The 23,094-nt window shown below is 33.6% G+C and overlaps 1 protein-coding gene across 7 annotated transcripts in view; it reads left to right on the top strand.

The window, feature by feature from the left end:
- Positions 1 to 23,094, top strand: part of USP15 (ubiquitin specific peptidase 15) — a 150,715-nt gene that overhangs the window by 50,391 nt on the left and 77,230 nt on the right. For all 7 annotated transcript variants that reach the window (XM_019039009.4, XM_019039010.4, XM_063693858.1 and 4 more), the window contains 3 exons: positions 10,315 to 10,441; positions 16,996 to 17,141; positions 21,396 to 21,457. In XM_019039009.4, the coding sequence (XP_018894554.1) occupies positions 10,315 to 10,441; positions 16,996 to 17,141; positions 21,396 to 21,457 (335 nt within the window). The remainder of the gene's footprint in view (positions 1 to 10,314; positions 10,442 to 16,995; positions 17,142 to 21,395; positions 21,458 to 23,094) is intronic.

The following is a 23,094-nucleotide window of genomic DNA, read 5'->3' as shown; positions in this document are numbered from 1 at the left end:
ATGCACCCAATACAGGAGCACCCAGATTCATAAAGCAAGTCCTGAGTGACCTACAAAGAGACTTAGACTTCCACACATTAATAATGGGAGACTTTAACACCCCACTGTCAACATTAGACAGATCAACGAGACAGAAAGTCAACAAGGATACCCAGGAATTGAACTCAGCTCTGCACCAAGCGGACCTAATAGACATCTACAGAACTCTCCACCCCAAATCAACAGAATATACATTTTTTTCAGCACCACACCACACCTATTCCAAAATTGACCACATACTTGGAAGTAAAGCTCTCCTCAGCAAATGTAAAAGAACATAAATTATAACAAACTATCTCTCAGACCACAGTGCAATCAAACTAGAACTCAGGATTAAGAATCTCACTCAAAACCGCTCAACTACATGGAAACTGAACAACCTGCTCCTGAATGACTACTGGCTACATAACGAAATGAAGGCAGAAATAAAGATGTTCTTTGAAACCAACGAGAACAAAGACACAACATACCAGAATCTCTGGGACACATTCAAAGCAGTGTGTAGAGGGAAGTTTATAGCACTAAATGCCCACAAGAGAAAGCAGGAAAGATCCAAAATTGACACCCTAACATCACAATTAAAAGAACTAGAAAAGCAAGAGCAAACACATTCAAAAGCTAGCAGAAGGCAAGCAATAACTAAAATCAGAGCAGAACTGAAGGAAATAGAGACACAAAAAACCCTTCAAAAAATTAATCCAGGAGCTGGTTTTTTGAAAGGATCAACAAAATTGATAGACCGCTAGCAAGACTAATAAAGAAAAAAAGAGAGAAGAATCAAATAGACGCAATAAAAAATGATAAAGGGGATATCACCACCAATCCCACAGAAATACAAACTACCATCAGAGAATACTACAAACACCTCTATGCAAATAAACTAGAAAATCTAGAAGAAATGGATAAATTCCTGGACACATACACTCTCCCAAGACTAAACCAGGAAGAAGTTGAATCTCTGAATAGACCAATAACAGGAGCTGAAATTGTGGCAATAATCAATAGCTTACCAACCAAAAAGAGTCCAGGACCAGATGGATTCACAGCCGAATTCTACCAGAGGTACAAGGAGGAACTGGTACCATTCCTTCTGAAACTATTCCAATCAATAGAAAAAGAGGGAATCCTCCCTAACTCATTTTATAAGGCCAGCATCATTCTGATACCAAAGCCAGGCAGAGACACAACAAAAAAAGAGGATTTTAGACCAATATCCTTGATGAATATTGACGCAAAAATCCTCAATAAAATACTGGCAAAACGAATCCAGCAGCACATCAAAAAGCTTATCCACCATGATCAAGTGGGCTTCATCCCTGGGATGCAAGGCTGGTTCAATATACGCAAATCAATAAATGTAATCCAGCATATAAACAGAGCCAAAGACAAAAACCACATGATTATCTCAATAGATGCAGAAAAGGCCTTTGACAAAATTCAACAATCCCTCATGCTAAAAACTCTCAATAAATTAGGTATTGATGGGACGTATTTCAAAATAATAAGAGCTATCTATGACAGACCCACAGCCAATATCATACAGAATGGGCAAAAACTGGAAGCATTCCCTTTGAAAACTGGCACAAGACAGGGATGCCCTCTCTCACCACTCCTATTCAACATACTGTTGGAAGTTCTGGCCAGGGCAATTAGGCAGGAGAAGGAAATAAAGGGTATTCAATTAGGAAAAGAGGAAGTGAAATTGTCCCTGTTTGCAGACGACATGATTGTATATCTAGAAAACCCCATTGTCTCAGCCAAAAATCTCCTTAAGCTGATAAGCAACCTCAGCAAAGTCTCAGGATACAAAATCAATGTACAAAAATCACAAGCATTCTTATACACAAACAACAGACAAAGAGAGAGCCAAATCATGAGTGAACTCCCATTCACAATTGCTTCAAAGAGAATAAAATACCTAGGAATCCAACTTACAAGGCATGTGAAGGACCTCTTCAAGGAGAACTACAAACCACTGCTCAAGGAAATAAAAGAGGATACAAACAATTGGAAGAACATTCCATGCTCATGGGTAGGAAGAATCAATATCGTGAAAATGGCCATACTGCCCAAGGTAATTTACAGATTCAATGCCATCCCCATCAAGCTACCAATGACTTTCTTCACAGAATTGGAAAAAACTACTTTAAAGTTCATATGGAACCAAAAAAGAGCCCGCATCGCCAAGTCAATCCTAAGCCAAAAGAACAAAGCTGGAGGCATCACACTACCTGACTTCAAACTATACTACAAGGCTACAGTAACCAAAACAGCATGGTACAGGTACCAAAACAGAGATATAGGTCAGTGGAACAGAACAGAGCCCTCAGAAATAACACTGCATATCTACAACTATCTGATCTTTGACAAACCTGAGAAAAACAAGCAATGGGGAAAGGATTCCCTATTTAATAAATGGTGCTGGGAAAACTGGCTAGCCATATGTAGAAAGCTGAAACTGGATCCCTTCCTTATGCCTTATACAAAAATCAATTCAAGATGGATTAAAGACTTAAACGTTAGACCTAAAACCGTAAAAACCCTAGAAGAAAACCTAGGCTTTACCATTCAGGACATAGGCATGGGCAAGGACTTCATGTCTAAAACACCAAAAGCAATGGCAACAAAAGCCAAAATTGACAAATGGGCTCTAATTAAACTAAAGAGCTTCTGCACAGCAAAAGAAACTACCATCAGAGTGAACAGGCAACCTACAAAATGGGAGAAAATTTTCACAACCTACTCATCTGACAAAGGGCTAATATCCAGAATCTACAATGAACTCAAACAAATTTACAAGAAAAAAACAAACAACCCCATCAGAAAGTGGGCGAAGAACATGAACAGACACTTCTCAAAAGAAGACATTTATGCAGCCAAAAGACACATGAAAAAATGCTCACCATCACTGGCCATGAGAGAAATGCAAATCAAAACCACAATGAGATACCATCTCATACCAGTTAGAATGGCAATCATTAAAAAGTCAGGAAACAACAGGTGCTGGAGAGGATGTGGAGAAATAGGAACACTTTTACACTGTTGGTGGGACTGTAAACTAGTTCAACCATTGTGGAAGTCAGTGGCGATTCCTCAGGGATCTAGAACTGGAAGTACCATTTGACCCAGCCATCCCATTACTGGGTATATACCCAAAGGACTATAAATCATGCTGCTATAAAGACACATGCACACGTATGTTTATTGCGGCATTATTCACAATAGCAAAGACTTGGAACCAACCCAAATGTCCAACAATGATAGACTGGATTAAGAAAATGTGGCACATATACACCATGGAATACTATGCAGCCATAAAAAAGGATGAGTTCATGTCCTTTGTAGGGACATGGATGAAATTGGAAGTCATCATTCTCAGTAAACTATTGCAAGAACAAAAAACCAAACACCGCCTATTTTCACTCATAGGTGGGAAGTGAACAATGAAATCACATGGACACAGGAAGGGGAATATCACACTCTGGGGACTGTTGTGGGGTGGGGGGAGGGGGGAGCGATAGCATTGGGAGATATACCTGATGCTAGATGACGAGTTGGTGGGTGCAGCGCACCGGCATGGCACGTGTATACATATGTAACTAACCTGCACAATGTGCACATGTACCCTAAAACTTTAATTAAAAAAAAAAAAGAAAATTTATAGTTTGTCAATTATAGATGACAAATTTCTGAACTCCAGGTTGCTAAAATGAATTGAGACTAGTCGGGGCCTTTGGAAGAGCTGAGTGTATTTTGTATTTTGGGGGAAGGAACTGTGAATCATTGGGGGCCAGGGGGGTAGACTGTGGTGGCCAGCCTCAAAGATGCTCCCCAGTGATTGTGACCTCTTAGAATCCTTAGTCTTGTGTAATCCTTTCCCACATTGTACGACAATTGGTCTATGCAGTCAGTAGCATGTGGCAGAAGTGGTGATATGTCACTTCTGAGATTAGTCCTTAATGGATGCCTGTACTTCTATTGGGAGTGCACATACCTCCCTCATCCCCTCCCCTCGGATCACTCACTCTGGGCGAAGCCATGACTTTGCCCTTAACTTACCCTATAGAGAGACTCACATAATGAGGAACAGAGGCTGCCAACAGCTACGTGAGTGAGCTTGTAATTAAGATTTGAACAACATGATTAACCACCATAACCTAATTGACATGTACATTGTACTTAGTCATTGCAGAATACACATTTCTATTAAGTGGAATTTTTAAGCAAAATTGACCATATTCTGGGTTATAAAAATTCCAGTAAACTTCAAATGATAGAAATTGTTCACTGTATTTTCTGTCATTAGTGGGATTAAGCTAAAATCAGTAACAAAGAGATAACCTGATTATCCCCCAACTATCTAGAAATGGAAAAATATACTTTTAAGTAATCCTTGAGGCAAAGAGAAGAATGAAAATTAGACATATTTTAAACTGAATAATAATTAAAATACAACTTAAAAGATTGGCTGAAATTCTCAGAAGGAATTTTATAGCTTCAGTGCAAATATTGGAAAAGAAAGTGAAAATCTATTGTCTCAACAAGTTAAGGAAATTGAACTTAAGAAGAAACATTATAAAGTAGACATAAACAAAATAGAAAACAAACCTACATTAAATGAACAAAATTCAGTCATTGTAGAGAGAAGTGAAATTAGACCAGTAAAGAAAAGATGAGTCCTGGCAGGATTGTTTAAGAATAAAAAGAGAGTAGGCACAAATAACCTATATTGCGAATGAAAAAGGAAACATCATAGCAGAGTCTAAAGACTTTTTTGAAAAGATTATGTTTTGAACAGTTTTATGTAAATTTGAAAATTTAGATGAAGTGGATAATTTCTAGACAAACAAAACTTTAAAATGTCAATACAGTAAGAAATAGGAAACTCAAATTCACCTATATGATTAAAGAAATTGAGTCATTGAAAACCTTCCCACAAAGAAAGCTTCAGGCCAAGAAAGCTTTACCAGTATATTCTACCAAATATTTAGGGAAGCCATAAACCAATACCATACAGATTCTTTCTGAGAATAGAAGCAGTACTCCCCAACTTATTTTATAAGGCTAGCATAAACATGACATAAAACCTGAAGGACATTACAAGAAAGGAAAATTACAGGCTGGTCTCACTCATGAACATAGATGCTTAAGTCCTAAACACAATGTTAGCAAGACAAATCCAGCATTATGTAAAAAGGACAAAAATGACCAAGGTGGATATTTTTCAAAGAATACAATTTTAACTTTGAAAAGCATTCATAATTTTAGCAGACTAAAGAAGAAAAATAATCTCAAAAGAACATTTGCTGCTCAACATCCATGTATGATCTTAAAAAAAAAACTCCTAGAAAACTAGGACTAGAAATCGCCTGTAAATATTGTACTTATTGGTAAAATATTAAAAGTTCTTCCCAAGTCAAGAATAACTGTTAGAAATCTTAGCCAGTATGGTAATATAGTAAAAAGAACTAAAAGAGTGAATCTTGTAAAAGAAGATATAAGACTGTCAGTGTTTTTAGAAGGCATGATTCTACAGGTTTAAAATTCCAAAAATATGTAGTGGTAAACAATTAGAATTAATAGGTAAATTTAACAGGTTGCCTGATATAAGGGCAGTATAGGGAAACCAGTTTTTTATTGGCAACAAATAAAGTTTATTTTTATTTGTACAAATTAGTGGTGTACATGAGAAAATTTGTTACATGTATATAATAAGTAGTAATGAAGTCAGGGTATTTTGGGTGTCCTTCACCCAAATTCAATACATTTTTGTTAAGTATAGTCACCCTGCTCTGCTATCAAACATTGAATTTATTCCATCTTACTGTATGTTTGTACTTTTAAGCCAGTTCCCTTCATCCTTCCCTGCTCCCTTCCTTATCCTTCCCAGTGTCTGTTATCTATCTTTCCACTCTTTACTTCATGTGATCAAATTTTTTAGCTTCCACGTATAAGTAAGAACAGATGATATTTGTCATTTTGTCCCTGGCTTATTTCACTTAATGTAACGACCTCCGGCTTCATCCATGTTGCTGCAAAAGACATGATTTCATTCTTTGTAATGGCGGAATAGTACTCCATTGTTTATATATATATACAATATTTATCCATTCATCCATTGATGAGCACCTAGGTTGGTTCCATATCTTGCTATTGTAGACAGTGCTACAATAAACATGTGAGTGCAGGTATCCCTTTCATATACTGACTTCTTTTCCTTTGGGTAGATACGCGGTAGTAGGATTGCTGGATTCAATGGTAATTCTGTTTTTAGATTTTTGAGAAATCTCCACACTGTTTTCTGTAGTGGCTGTACTAGTATACATTCCCATCAACAGTGTATAAGTGTTCCCTTTTCTCCGCATCTTCGCTAACATCTGTTGTCTTTTGTCTTTTTAATAATAACAATTATGGCTTGGTTAAGGTGATATCTCATTGTGGTTTTGATTTGCATTTCTCTGATGATTAGTGATGTTGAACATTTTTATATACCTGTTGGCCATTCATTTGTCTTTTGAGAAATGTCTATTCATGTCCTTTGCCTACTTTTAAATGGGATTGGTTTTTACCTGTTGAGTTGTTGAGTCCTTGTATATTCTGGATATTAGTCCTCTGTTGGATGAATAGCTTATAAATATTTTCTACACTTCAACAGGTTGTCTCTTAATAAAGTTGAATTTTAAAATAACATTTACAGGTCAAAATACTTAGGAATAAACCTAGTAAGAACTGTGTTTTTCTATACTGAAAATTGTAAAACATTACTGGGTAAAATTAAAGAAGACTTAATGAATTAATGGATCTAGCCTGAAGGTCTAGAAGCTGAAGATGTAGGAGAAGGAGTAGGTCACTAACGTTTTTCTGTAAAGGGCCAGATAGTAAATATTTTTAGCTTTATGCGCCCTTTAGTTTCTTTTGAAATGACTAAACTTTGCTGATTTAGGCATAAAAGCAGCCCTAGATAATTAATAATTGGGTATGAAAGTAGCCGTAAACATAAATGAATAGGCGTTGTTGTCTTCCGGTAAAGCACTATATATAAAAATAGATTGATGGGTAGATTTAGCCTTCTAAACCTAAGTTTAACCAAACTTAGTTCATAAGTTTGCCCATCACTGGATCTAGGCATTGGCTTTAATGTCTACCAGCATCAGAAAAAAAGGAGCAACTAGATATTTGCATCCTGTTCAGAGTGAGTGTATGTCACCATCTATGAAGTGGTCTAAAGTAAAAATTACAAGAATAGGAAAGATGGAGAACTTCTACGTTAAAAGACACTTAAGAGACGAATTAGTCTATTGCAGTATATGGACCTTATTTGGATCCTGATTCAAACAATACATTAAAAATGAGACAGAAGGAAAAATTTGACTTTTGAATGGATATTTGATATTAATTGATTAGTTTTAATTTTTTAGGTGTGATGATGGTATTGTGGTTATGTTTGAGTCTTTGTTTCTGAATATTCTGAAGTATTGGTGGATGGAAAATCACATATATAGGATTTGTTTCTTACACATTAAGAACTATGATTTCATAGTTTTGTTGTATTTATCTACTTCTCTGTCTTCACCGTTATCTGTTCTCACTCAGACTCCAGGATCTAGGTCTAATTTATCTGCACCAAATGTAGGTACTCAATAAATGCTTTTAAAATGAATGAAGCTGGCTCTACAAAAGAGTAAGTCAGTCTGTTAGAGGCCTGGTATTATGAAATTGTTTATATAGTACTAGATTTTTTTAGAAATTACTTTTATTTCTCTTCCCATTTTAGGGAGGGAGGCACTTGGAATGAAGGTAAAGTTTCCATGAAACTTTTCATACACAGACATAAAGGGTAGACTATATTAGGTTTATTTAATATGTTTAATGGCCTTGTAAAAAATGCCCTAAATATTCACAGCAAAAAATGAACAAATAGAAATTATTTATTTTAATCCTCTGTAAACTTATATGTAGCTCAAATACTTAGTAAAGAGACTTTGCCTTCATTATGGTTATAAATTAATGAAAATATGTTTACATATCCATAAGTCTTAAATTTTGGACAAGGAGCCAGATTTCATCGTGTACTCACTTTTTATTTATGGTAATATAACAGTGTTATAATTCACTTAGAGTAAACATTATAACTATCATCTATAATACTGAAACATAACTATCACTTCTGAATATCCCCCTTCCAATCTTATTTCAAATACATATTTTAATAGTTATAATAGGTAAATAAAACTATACTTTTTTTATAAGCTTGTTTCTTCCTGTTAGTCTTCATGACCATCATTTTCAATGCATACATTTTTAATTAAGGTAGGAAGGAGATTTTATGTAAACAAATATGAAGGAGATTATATAAGCAAATAATCTACATGTGACCATTACAACATTGATTCGTAAATGTGCTAATTATTTTTCTTTTTATGGTGCTGTTATTTTCAAGCTTTAATAGTACATATAGTATGACCTTTTCATATAAAAATAGTTTGACAACAAACTCATATTTTTAAAAACGACACCTTGTTAATACACTACTTTGGGAATTAGTAAAATAAATATCTTATAAATATAGTAGCAGTATTCTGAGTAGTGATGGTGAAGGTTTTAGCAATGTAAAATGTAGGAAAGAAGAAAAAAAATGTTGAGAAAAATTCTGAATCCCAGTAGTGTGGATTTTGAAATAGTCTTGATATTTTGTTTTCATAGATCTCACAATAACTCTGACAGTTAAGTCACCAGGTTCTTTCCAGGAAAATATCTATAGTATTATGAAAATGTATTTTCATTTTTAGAAAACTATGCCTATTTAGAAAGTATATACCTCAATATAAATCATAATGGGGGTTTTGTTTTTTAACCATACTTATTCCTTTTCCTGCTTTGTGTTGGTTATTCCATTTTTCTTTTTCTTCCATAAAAATGAGGCCTGCAGTTTACCTTAGTTTTAGTTACTACCAGTGATTAGTAGCTACTTTAATGTAGTTTATTTTAGGATTTTACTCAGCTATTGAGCCCCAGTACAGAAATTACTGACTGATAAGAATATTTGATTCCTTGTTTCTCTACTTAAATATAACTACAAGTAATCTTATAAAATTAAATGTTACCACATTTGTAACCATGAAGTAAATCAGCCTAAGATGTTTAAAACAAATCTCAGTAGTTTAACATATTGGTTTTACAAAACAAATTACATTTATTAGCAGAAGGAGAGGTACGGGCTGCTACCTGTTTAAAAAAATTGTAACAAGTATGATTAAGAAAATATATATGACAAAGTATCATAAAAATGTGTGTTGGATTAGATAGTAAATACTAGATGAACTGCATTTGAATTTTTTCCATGCAGTGAAAGGCAAGTTTGTAAAGTCCTTTTGTGAGTTGATGTAAGCTTGTGAGTATATCCAACGGTCATTTGGAGCCTCCCTTTTGCCATATTTGTCTAATGGATCACATATCAGGCCTATTACTATTTTCAGAAACAGTATTCATGACTGAAATCCTACAGTTAACCTTTAGAAGATCAAAAGGAATTATACTTATTTAAAAGGTGACCTTAATATATACATATTTCCTTTTTATGCTTTATGGCTTGCATGCTTAACAGCTTTCTTTTAATTGCTACATAGAATTACTAAGTGTGTAGTTAAAGGTCAAACAAAGTAAGTCACTGTAGGGTGAAACTAACATATCAGTTACCTAGCCATAGCTGGATATTTTGGCAACAGTGATTTGGAGTTATCATTTTAATAGATATATTTTAACATTAACAGTGATAATATAGCCATTCAGTTCAAATTGTATAAACAACTTTTTAAAGGTTTTCTGCTTGGGATCACTACTAAAAGCTAAGAAGTATGTTTGTATCTTCAATCATAACTCTGTTTATTTGTATTATAATGTATAAACAGAGAACGTACATATATATTTGCACATAGTCATTTTGGGTAATCTTTCTCATTATAAATACTGAATATTAATTATTTATGGTGTACTAGTGTATCTTCATAGATCAATAGAATGCCTTTCCAAACTGTCACTTAATGTTTTAAAATCATGATTATTTCTTTCTTTTAAATATCAAAATTTCCAAAAAGTTTTCTTGCTTTTGAAGTTTTAACTATCCAATATCTTTTTTTATATATATTGACAGGCTTTAATAGTGACTGGTTTTTCACTGGAGATCTGCAGTTTACTAAAGTCTCTTTAAATGTATTGTTACTAGAGTGAAATATATTGATATAGGTGACACTGATTTGTTTTGTTTCATTATTTTAGGTGGTTGAACAGGGTATGTTTGTAAAGCACTGCAAAGTAGAAGTATATCTCACAGAATTGAAGCTATGTGAAAATGGAAACATGAATAATGTTGTAACTCGAAGATTTAGCAAAGCTGACACAATAGGTAATGCAAGATCCTGTCTTGTTTTTAAACCATTGCTATTAGATATTTAATTAGAGTTATCTTTGTATATGCTACTTGGATGATAACCATTTTAAGGATTTATATAGGGACATTTGATTTCCAGCTTTGATACAATGTCTTAGAGTTAAATTATTTATTGTTTCTTGTAGGCTTTTGCATTTATTAAATGAATTTTAACATTTGTGCTGTTTTGCTTTTTTATAAAACATCAAGTAATTATTGTTTTTATTTAGCAGCTGGTGTGTCATTTGTAACATAGACCTTTAAATGAAAACTTAATTAAAACTTGGTAAGGTAGCATGGAAAATGACAATTGGTTATTTCCTTTTTTCTCCTAGTTTATTCTTTGATACTATAAATACAGTCAAGTAGCCAAGGCAGCAGGCTTAGTGTTATTTTGACACATTGATTTTTCAAATTAATGAGTAGCGTAAGCAGTTGTAAGTCAAATATAAGTGGACTTAATTCTCTATATATATTAAAATATATATAAATTGTTTTCTTTCTATTTAAAAGACACATTTTTAATTTTAGGTAAAGAATAGATTGAATAAAATGTTTTTTAAAATAAATGATTATGAATTTAATAAAAATTACATGGTTTTTGTTTCATAAAACAACTCAAGAATTTTTAAAGTATTTAATTTCAAATGAAGTTGTAAAACAAGATTAATGGTAATACCATTGATCTTAGAAAATACAAATGAACAGTGAAGAAGGACACATAACTTGTAGAACCCAGCTTGGAAGAGAGATTAGCCAATTTATGAATTATAGCGTGGCATAAGATTTCCTTGTTGGAACCAGTCATTAAAGTAAATGAAAGTATTTCTGAATTTCATTAACTGCATTTGGCTTTCTTTCACCACTTACCCACTTCACAGCAGGAAAATCCTTTTAACCCATATTTTTTATGAAATAGTAGCATTATTCAAGTACTCAGTGCTTGGTTAATCCTAATGCTTGCACCAAATAAAATACAGCATTATGTTATGAATCTTTATTCTCCCCTCTTCATTTAGCTACAACATTTATAAGTTCGAGATTAAGTTTCAATAAGCTGATAGTTGGCCGGACGCAGTGGCTCACACCTGTAATCCCAGCACTTTGGGAGGCTCAGGCGGGTGGATCGCCTGAAGTGAGGAGTTCAGACCAGCCTGGCCAACATGGTGAAACCCCATCTCTACTAAAAGTACAAAAATTAGCCGGGTGTAGTGGGCATGCGCCTGTAGTCCCAGCTACTTGGGAGGCTGAGGCAAAAAAATTGCTTGAACCGGGAGGTGGAGGTTGCAGTGGGCCGAAACCGTACCTCTGTACTCTAGCCTGGCAACAGAGTGAGACTTTATCTCAAAAAAAAAAAAAAAAGCCCATAGAGTCATCTTTCTAAAATGAATGCTTAAAAGATAAGGAATTTCATATGTAAGTTTTATTATAATTATTATTACAGATAAATTGCCTGACTTTTGAATTTCCAGATTTGTAGAATATATTCAGGAAAATAAGATATTTCTACATATTAAAAACAAAGTTTTCAACATATGAAAATTATTTTAATCATATGGATATGTACATGAGAAGAGTCTATAAATTTAATAAGGGTAGTCTTAAAATTAATTCAGAGAGTCGTCTCTGAAGTTTATAGCCAACTGGAATATAAATGAGAAGCTACCTCTTAAAATAATGTTTTCTAGTTATTTTTAAAGTTTGGTATTTTCTTCTCTCCCTGCCTCATTTTGATAGGAAAATTAAATATGAGACCATCAGAGATATTATTTTAGAACATTATTATACTAGGTATTTTGAAACTCAGGAAAATCAGCAACTGATTTAATTTCTGAATTCAAAACAAGAATTATGGGTTCTCATGATAAGAACTGTGTAAGAATTTGTCACGAAGATATGTAATTTATAAAGGATCACTGCTTCAAAAAGTTTACAATCTAGCATAGATTTTAATCAACATAGATACTAATACTTTAAAATGCTAGATAAATTGGATATGTACTTTAACATTATATATGAACCCAATTTTTGCATAGCTATAATTTTTTACTGTATTAAATCATTGTTTTTCAAACTGGATTGTTGATATTTTGGTGGTTCATTAAATAGTTTTGGGAGTAAAGAAAATTGAATGGGAGATATTAGAATACAAAATATCAATATATATGTTTATGTCCTGGGTCACAATTTCTTACTGTAGCTCTTAGTTTAAAAAATTTGAAAGTCTGTGGTAGAATGAGTCTTCTTTTTAAGCAAAAAGGTTTGCAAAAATTAGTCAAGTCAGGAATTTTAGACACTTCATGGTTATGGTTATAGTACAGGTTAACAGTTGTTGAATATTTACTGTGTTTTAAGCACTTTACAGGAATTTTCTTGTTTGAAGTTAAACAAGCAGGTATCTTCCTCTTATAGATAATGAAGCTGAGATTTAGAATCTACCTCAATTCACCCTGGTACCAAGTGGTAGAGCTAGTACTTTAACTTCATAAGCAGAGCTCTTAAACCAGAGTCTCATCTCTCAATTGCTGCCTTACACAATCTGTGTATGCTAAAGGAATATTCGTTTTGGAGATATTAACTGGGCTGATTTTGTTTTTCTAGAGGAAGTGGGCTTTGAAACACAGAATTTACATAAGGAACTTAAGATGGATATGTATTTTTCCCTTATGGTCTTTTAAGAAATCTTGATTGAAAATGATTAAAATAGCTATGTATGTGAAATGCAGCTGTATAAATTTTAGAACAGATTTAGGAAATATAAGTGTCTGTTTTCTCTTGTTACCAAATTAATAAAATATTCTGTTTTCAGCTAGTACTACCTACATAGATATATAGTAAAAATGATAGCAGGCCATAGGCCATATCTAAATGATTTACCTATCAGGGCCAAAATCTTCTGCCTTCAAATGTTTTCTGCCAAAATTGATATATTTGAGCATTGAGCATGTTTAAGTAAGAGATAAAATAATAGTTTTATTTTCCTTTAAGATTAACTACCAAAAACATAAAACTTCTTGAAAAATATTATTTAATTTCTATGACCTGTATTAATATTTTTTAATTTCTAATTTTTGTGAGTAACCTGTATTATTTTTCTACCTCTGTATGCTTTTCATTAACTGGCTAGTACAGTTGAATTAATATGTGGAAAAATAAGCACACACTGTCAGTCCTTTGACCATTCTCAACTTCAGTGATCTCAACCGTCAACCAAGCTCAGCCACCAATTATTATAGTTAAACCCTAGACTGTTGTTATCTGTAACTGCACTTGCCAGATCTCAATTTTAGCATCCTGCATTCTGGCCACCACTTTCTCTGCTCCCATTTTCTCTTGAGCCCACTGCATTAGACATCGAAACCTACCACTCCGTTGGTACTACTACTGTCATAGTCTCTCATGACCTTGCCATTGACAAATCCAGTGGTAATATAGAAATCTTCCATTTTCCTGACCTGCCAGCAAAGTACAACACAGATAAACTACTTTTCCATCTAGAAGCACTTTCTCTTCACTTGGCTTCCTGGGCACAGTTTCTCACTGGCTGCATCTTGTTGGAGTCCTTTGTAAAACCTTCTTCATTTTCTTTATCTCAAAATACCAGTGTCTCCATATTCTCCCAGCCCTCCTTTCCTTGGTGATTTCTTTTGTTCTCCTGGCTTTAAATATTTTCCATGTGTTGATATCTTTTAAGTCGGTAGGTCCTGCCCTGAAGTCTCCCATAATTCCAGTTTGAACTATCCCATATCTTCATTTGTATATCTGACAGGCTTCTCAAGAAGACTATCAGGTATAAAACTAAGCTCCCTTTCCCAAAAAACCTTAGGCTCTGTCATTCTTCCTTATCTCCATAATTCCCACTTCTGCTCTTCCAATTGCTTAGGCCAAAAATCATTTCTGATTCTTTTATTTCTCACCTTTCATGTAATCTAGCAGCATATCTTCTTAGCAGTTCCTTCAGAATTTATTCTCAGTCAGACCACTTAACACTGCTTCCATTGCTACCACTTTGGTTAGGATTGTTGCAGTAACCTAGTTTCCCACCTTTGACCTTGAATTAGTCCATTCTCTCACTGCTATAAAGAACTACTGGAGACTAGGTAATTTATGAAGAAAAGAGGTTTAATTGACTTACAGTTCCATAGGCCGTACAGGAAGCATGGCTAGAAGGCCTCAGGAAACTTAACAGTCATGGTGGAAGGCAAAGGGGAAGCAACCACATCTTACCATGGCATAGCAAGAGAGATAGAGCAAAGGGGGAAGTGCTACACACTTTCAAACAACCAGATCACATGAGAACTCACTCACTGTCATGGGAACAGCAAGGGGGAAATCTGCCCCCATGATCCAGTCATCTCCCACCAGGTGCCTCCTCAAACACTGGGGATTACAATTCGGCATGAGATTTGGGTGGGGACACAGAGCCAAACCTTATCAAACCTTCTGCAGTGTTCTTCACTACCAGCAAAAGTGAACATTTAAAATGTCAGTCATATCATGCCACTTCTCTTCCCAACTCCTCAATAGCTTTCTCTTTTGCTCAGATTAAAATATAAATACTTTGATAGGTCACAGAAGTGTATATAATCCTACAGAAGTACCTTTATAGTCTCATTTCTACCTCACTTATTCTACTTCAGCCACATTGATGTATCAGGCTATTCTAAAACATGCCAAGCACATTTGCACCTCAAGGCTTTTGCGTTACTACCCCTACGCCTGTAATGTTCCCCCATATGTAAATTAGATCACAAAACTCAATGAAGAGGAAATTTCCACATTTGTTTATAACATGTTATGTGCACAGATGCCTGTATTAATAGAAAAAACATCCAGAAGAAATATCAGAATGTCAACAGTGGTTATATCTAGGTAGACATTTTATTTATATTTGTCAGTATTTTTGGTATTTTTGCCAAAAGCAAAAATTATTTCTGCCCTCAGGAAACATTTATTCATTTTTATAGAAAGATTAAAACAGCTCCCTTCCTTGGCTTCTTCCTTTATCCTCTTTCTAGGTAATGTTTTGTTTCTTGATCTTGGTGCAATTTACATGGGTGTGTCCACTTTGGAAATTTATCACAAGATACTGATGATTAGTGCATGTTTCTGTATACATGTTCACTTTAATAAAAAGAACGAAAAGAAAAAAATACAACCCTGCCAAAGTAGAAAGCAGTACTGATAAGGCTTGGCTATGTGTTCCCACTCAAATCTCATGTCAAATTGTAATCCCCCATGTGTTGGAGGAGGTGCCTGCTGGGAGGTGTTTAGATCATAGAGGCAGATTTCCCCCTTGCTGTTCTTGTGATAGTGAATGAGTTCTCATGAGATACGGTTGTTTGTGTGTAGCACTTCCCCCTTCGCACTCTCTCCTGCTCCTCCATGATAAGATGTGCTTGCTTCCCCTTCGCCTTCCACCATGATTGTAAGTTTCCTGAGGCCTCCTAGCCATGCTTCTTGTACAGCCCATGGAATTGTAAGTCAATTAAACCTCTTTTCTTCATAAGTTACCCAGTCTCAGGTAGTTCTCTATAGCAGTGTGAGAACAGACTAATACAAGTACTAACAGTGTATTTATTTTATGTAATTATTTAAATATTCTGGGTGATTTGCTTTAAGTTTTGAGATAACGCTGTTGATATTTTGAATTAGTGCCTTTTTTTTCCTACTGATTTAATGCCCTTATCAAAACCTCACTGACTACAAGACTATTACAAAACATTAGCTGCTAAGTAGATAGTATTATTGGACTAAATTATGTAGGATAGATGTGGGTTTTCATATTTCTTCGGAGAACGTATATTATTAAGTTTAATATTTTATAATTTTTTTCAAAACTAACCAACTATTCTAAAATTTAAAAGTATTCTGTATTCATATATCATAAAATATTTTGATTACTATTTTCTCGAGTTGGTTAGGCAAGTTATTGACCAGAACTAGATGAAATTTCAGTAAATTGATTTAGAAATCAGAAAAAGACATGACTTTACCTTGAAAATACTAAATTTTGGTGAATACAGACATCCCTTCAAACAAGGCACTTTCTTTTTTATTGTGTCCATATATTCTAGTGAGCTGTTCAGTTTAATATAAACTATTTTTAAATTGCTTATGTGGTACTTAAAAAATTTTGCACATTAAAAAAATCTGTAACATCTCTTAATCATACTTTAATTTCTAATTCCTACATCTCCTCAGAAAATATTTGAATTATAGTATGTTAAAATTTAAAGTTTATCCTGTGTAGCATAAATTGTATTTTAGTGTTAGGTGATTGAACTCTTACCTTTTGAGATTTTAAATTCCCCAAGTAATTTGTTGGAGTACAAATACCATTTTTTCCATAAAAAGCACACTTGGTCTTAAAACCCCTTTTGTTGGTTTGTGTTTTATAGATTTATTACATATTTAGTCTTGATTTTCTATTAGTATTTTAAAAAATTTTTGTGCTGGTAACATTTAGCTGTATGTGGTATATTTTGAAATACATACTATATTTATATATCTTTCCTCCTTAAATCTAGATACAATTGAAAAGGAAATAAGAAAAATCTTCAGTATTCCAGATGAAAAGGAGACCAGATTGTGGAACAAATACATGAGTAACACATTTGAACCACTGAATAAACCAGACAGCACCATTCAGGATGCTGGTTTATACCAAGGACAGGTATTGTTTATTTTAAGCATACTATACATGAAGGTTTTTGGATTCACAAACTTTAATAATTATCCTGGCAATATATAATGGGAGGTACTGTTTCTGGCTTCCTCTTTCTAAACTCATCTCTTGTCTTTCCTTGCTGGTTACTGACTCTGACTTTTGATTCCCTCCTTGAGCTTGGGAATAATCTACTTGTTAAAAAGAAATCATTTTTAATTAGAAAAAAATCCCAGCTAATATTATAAGGTGGAACAGCAAACTTTCTGTGAAAGACCGAATAGTAAACATATATGGAGCATCTCTTATTTACACAGTTCTTTATTACAAATTACAGTTCTCTTCAGGCCATAAAGTAGCATCTAAAACATTGCCATTGTAGTACACAAAAACAAGCATAGATGATACATGAATAAATGAGTATGGCTATGTTCTAATAAGGCTATTTATATAAATGTGCAGCAGGCTAAGTGAACTCTAGTTTGCCAGCCCTTGTTGAAAGGTGTCAGCTCCCAATTTGGCTTTTTTGTTTGTTTGAGACGGAGTCTCACTCTGTTGCCCAGGCTGGAGTGCAGTGATGCAATCTCGGCTTACTGCAACCTCTGCTTCCCAAGTTGAAGTGATTCTCCTGCCTCAGCCTCTTGAGTAGCTGGGACTGCAGACATGTGCCACCACACCCAGCTAATTTTTGTGTTTATAGTAGAGATGGGGTTTCATCATGTTGGCCAGGATGGGCCAGAATGGTCTCGATCTCTTGACCTCTTGATCCGCCCGCCTCAGCCTCCCAAAGTGCTGGGATTACAGGTGTGCGCCACCGTGCCCGGCCGGTATTTTTTTAATAAAGTATTGAGAAATGAAGAGGTTTAGTCACTGTCAGCAAGTCCTACTGATTCTGTCTTCTAACTGTGTCTTGAAGTAATCTCTGTGCTCCATTCTCAGCCCTTATCTTTCATAGTCTCTTTACAAATTCCTGTATCTCCAGGCTCTTGTATGTCTGTTCAATCTTTCTTCCTTTGTTTTTTTGTTATTAGCAGATAACCATAGGACAGTCTTGTTTTTGCAAGAATACTCATTCTAAAATGTAAACTTCACTGTCTTCCTTTCATAAACTTTTCCTGGTTCCTTAATAATTAAGTCCAGGCACTTTAAGCCAGCATGCAAGTTATGGTTTAACCTCGTACCTACTCTTCCACCATCTCTAGATTATCTTTGTTTTGTGGTTTATACTCAAGCAGTACCAAACTGAGCTGCTTATAGTTCCCTGAACACACTATGCTATTCCATATTCTTGTGCTTTCTGATGTGTTATTCCATCTGCCTGATGATGTAAACGTCTTTGGAGTCCCTGTATTCATCCAGCAAAAAGTCCTTTTAACCATCCATATAATCAAATTAACCATCCCATACCATCATGTAGGCCAGCCATATCAGATTATTCATCCTTCAGGTTCTAGCTCAAATGTCACATCATCTATTCAGCCTTCCCTATTTCTCTCAATGTCCATTGAGGTATAGGATGTTTCTACTTTGGAGAAAAGAATTGCTTCCTTAACTTCCACAAAGATGTATGTGTATTTGTTTTGTATCGTTCATTATATGCTTTAGTTATTTGTATTTTAATCTCCCCAGACTATGAGGTCCTTGTTTTGGTTAGACTTTGTACCCTATTTTTATTTTCAGAACCTAACATGCCCGGTGCTCTGATAAATGGAAGATTTTTTTGTTTTGTTTAAAAATTACTGTTAACATCAATAATATGATTCTGAGTTGTGGAAAAATTCAGATACAGTGAGGGAAATTAATTTTTAGTAAATGCCCACTTATGTCAAGAATTGTACTAGGCTGTCAAAATACAGTGGTTTTCAGATTTATTTTAGTCATTATATTCTTAAGAGAAATCTTACAAAATCCAATATGTATTACAGTTAAAAGGGAAATGAAGCTGATAGAAGCTTGAAGTGTGGACCTTGGAAATCCACTGATTAGCCAACACTGCCCTTTTATGTAGCCAGCTCTCTCTTTCTGTCTTCCAGTAGACATAACCTCTCTCCTTGGTTTTCATCCATTAGGCCTTGAGGTAGCTCCAGAAGTACAATTTGAAATCTATAGAATTCTTTATTTAAACCTTTTCAGCAATCCTCTGAAATGAGTGTTACTCTTTTCATCATGTACATTAGAAAACTGAGACTCAGAGAAGTTAAATAATTTGATGTTCTTGATAGATATGTATTTATCAGATGGCAGATGAGAAAATAATTTAATAAGATTAAGTATCCTTATGGACTTGACCTTTAAAAACAGGAATGTTTCAAAGAATATTCATTAAATTTTTCAGACTTTATAATAATTCTTCAGCCAGAGAAGATAAGTGACATAAACCCTCTCCTGGACCTTTTTTTTTAATACTTAAATTGAAAGTATCCTCACTAGAAAATAAAACAAAGACATATTATTGAAGAGTTTGCCTCCCAAAATGTGAAGCATTTCTTCTCTCCTTTTTGTGTGGGTTTAATTTTAATTTTGAAATATTTTCAAAAATATTTTTATTTGGAGTTAAAGTTTTAACTATAACAAAATTTTATTCAGAAAATGATGCACTTGAATAAAGGACTGAATTTTAATATTTCTGATGGTCTTCAGCATTAGTATTTGTGGTTTTTAAAACATGGAATTTTAAGTATAAATACTGTTAGGAATTAAGGCATTATGGTAAAATGATTATATTAAATGCATAACTTTGAAATCTTCTATAGCTAAAATCTCTTGTTTTAAAACTGATTTAAGTCCTCAAATGATTGTAAAGTTTATATGTATATTTATACATATAGTTAATATGTAACTGTTACTCTTGTATAAATTGCAGTAAAGCACAACATTCTGGAGAAGTGAAAAATCACTCTCTAAATTCTACTTTGTAAATCTTCAAAAATTTATAAAGCTATATCAGAATGAAAATCAGAAAACTGAGACAGTGATTACTTGTCTCTAGTAGGTAGGGAGAGGAAGGTGATCAGGAAGGGATCAGTATATTAGGTACATGGTACATTTATTTTTTATATGGTACAAATACATTTTTTAATGTGTGAAATAATAGATTTTTTAAAGCTAACTTTAATATTTTAATTAGCATCTCTTTTAACAACAAGATTTCATGAATTTTTTTAAAATCAACATTTTATTGTTACATATACTCTGAAACATGCTTACATTTTACATAGCTAGGCTCTAAATGCCAATTTATGAATGACCTGGAAACATATAGTTCACAAAAATATATTACTAAGTGCATGTAGAGTAGGTCGTGAAATCGCAACTTTAAGAAAAAGACTTAATGAAACAGTAAATGAAATGTATTCAAATTTATAATGCCTTGGATTTACTTCACGTCATATTGTCTGTATTACAGTTTTTCAATGGAAATTGTAGATTTTAACTTTTTATTGGTATTATCGTATATTTCCTTTGCTAATTTAATTATTTTTGCTAAGTTTTTCTTCTTTGCACAGACTAATCCATAGCAAAAACTAGAAAGACTTATTAGACTGGAAGATATAAAGAAAGATTTTAGGGTGTTTTAAAATGAAGTATAGCTCTCCCTAAGCCTATACTTTTTATTTATTAGAGGTGATTTCTGTCTGCCTCATCCATGCTGTAACAGAGAACTTCAGTCTGATTCTCATAAATGGGACTCTATCATTTGTATATTTAAAGATTCTATAATTTCCATTGTGATAATGTAAATACACACTAATTTCAAAACCCCAAATAAATTCTACATAATCTGTAATTTGGAATTGTCTGTGTCACCCTTCGTCTGCATTTGCATAAAAATAAGTTACCCAAGATTCTATGTCACTATGTTTAACAACTGCAAACATTTATTGACCATCTGTTATTTACAGAGTTCTCTGTTCAACCTACAAATACAAATAGAAAATATATTCTCTAAATTCAAGGAATTTATATTCTGTTTACTTGGTTTAAGTTTTCTTATACTTAATGGAACCAATGGTTTCTTTACAGTTTATCTTCTAGGATTCCTTCTCACTATCATTACTGATTTCTTGTTATTTGAGGTCTTTTAGTCTCCCCTGCCTAGCTTTGGAATCGAAATGCAGATTACCTACCTGTTCACCTTGTCTACTGTTTTCCTTTAAATAATCACAGAGTTACTTTAGTTTCTTAGTTTATCCAGCTATCTTCTAAAGTTATTTTAACTTCAGAGTTATGGAAAAACACCCTTTTATTGTGTCATATTTGCAGGTATTAGTGATAGAACAGAAAAATGAAGATGGAACATGGCCAAGGGGTCCTTCTACTCCTAAGTAAGTGCTCCCACTTCTTATGGCTTATTGTATGATTCTGAAGCCCTTGATGCTAGATAATCAAATCCACAATGATAGAAGAACCTAGATGTGTATTGCAGAAATTCATGCCTTCTTTATATTTGAGTATTTTGTTCTTAGTATACAAGCTATCTAAATTTGCTCTTAATTAATATGTTACTCTTCTAAAAGTTTCCAATTCAAATATCTTAAGGCATAGTATAAATGTATGGTATAAATGAGAAAGTTGCATTGTCTGATACAGTCAAATCATTAAACATTTGTTTAATTTCTTGAAGCTTTTTTGTGGTTTTTAAAAGTATCTTAAAATATTTCTTTATCAAAATGAATCTGATGTGAAAGTAATATATTTATTCAAATGAAAAATTTTAGAATAAAAAAGAACAAATAGAGATAGAGGAGTATATGAGGTATTTTTGAGGGTAAATGAAAGAAGAATTAGGAATCTTTTTATCTGTTTTAGAACTAATAGATCTACACTCCATTATCACAACACAAGGCCAGTTGTGTTTAAATATACAGACTTCTCAAAGCTCTAAGAAGTAATATGGTACATGTCCCTCCATTACTGTAATGTTTCTGTTTCTGCAAAAGGACACTTTATAATCTGCAAAAGGACACTTTATAATCAAACAAATTAATATTTTTTCAGCAGATATTCACACTAAGTGGGATAAATAAGGACTATAAATAGCATTATATCAGTTCAGGTTAGGTTACCACCAAATGAACTGTGAAAAAATTTTTAAGTTTTCGGAGCTTTGGAATTTCAGATGTTCTGATAAGGGATTGTGAACATATATTTTGAAATTCTTAAAATAATGATATTTTAAAAAAACTAATAACAATTTAGTACATTTTAACCAAGCAAATAAAAAAATCTGCTACTTTATTTTATTTAAAACTACAATGCCCTGCGGGCGCAGTGGCACATCCCTGTAATCCCAGCACTTTGGGAGGCCAAGGCAGGCAGATCAAGAGGTCAGGAGTTTAAGATCAGCCTGGCCAAAATGGTGAAACCCCATCTCTACTAAAAATACAAAAATTAGCCAGGAGTGATGATGCATCCCTGTAATCCCAGCTACTCGGGAGGCTGATGCACGAGAATCACTTGAACCCAGGAGGCAGAGGTTGCAGTGAGCTGAGATCGTGCCACTGTACTTCCAGCCTGGGCAACAGAATGCGACTTTCTCCAAAAAATAAATAAATATAAATAAATAAAATAAAATAAAATAAAATAAAACTACAATGTACCTTTTATAAGTGATTTTCTATCCTTTTTTATCTTACATGAAATTTTTTTTTTCTCATTTAAAAATATCATGAGAAGGCACCTAAATATGTTAATTACATGGATGTGATTTTTATTCTTATCCTACTTAGTTGGATGCAGTACAAGGGTAGAACTTAATATAAAAGTAGAACTTTTAAGAAGATGTTAATATTAAAAGCATGTGGGTTGAATTATGGAGATTTCATAACTGATGAAGGTTTAGATAGGAATATTTTTTGTGAACATTTACTTTTAGTCTTCAAAGCAGAACCACTGTTGTTTCCTAAATGTTTAGATTGCTATGTACTTGCTATATCTTTAAGTTATTTTTGAAATTACAAAA

Source organism: Gorilla gorilla, chromosome 10 (genome assembly GCF_029281585.2).
Source record: "Gorilla gorilla gorilla isolate KB3781 chromosome 10, NHGRI_mGorGor1-v2.1_pri, whole genome shotgun sequence".
Classification (NCBI taxonomy): Eukaryota; Metazoa; Chordata; class Mammalia; order Primates; family Hominidae; genus Gorilla; species Gorilla gorilla.
This window is presented reverse-complemented; position numbering and strand designations above follow the sequence as displayed.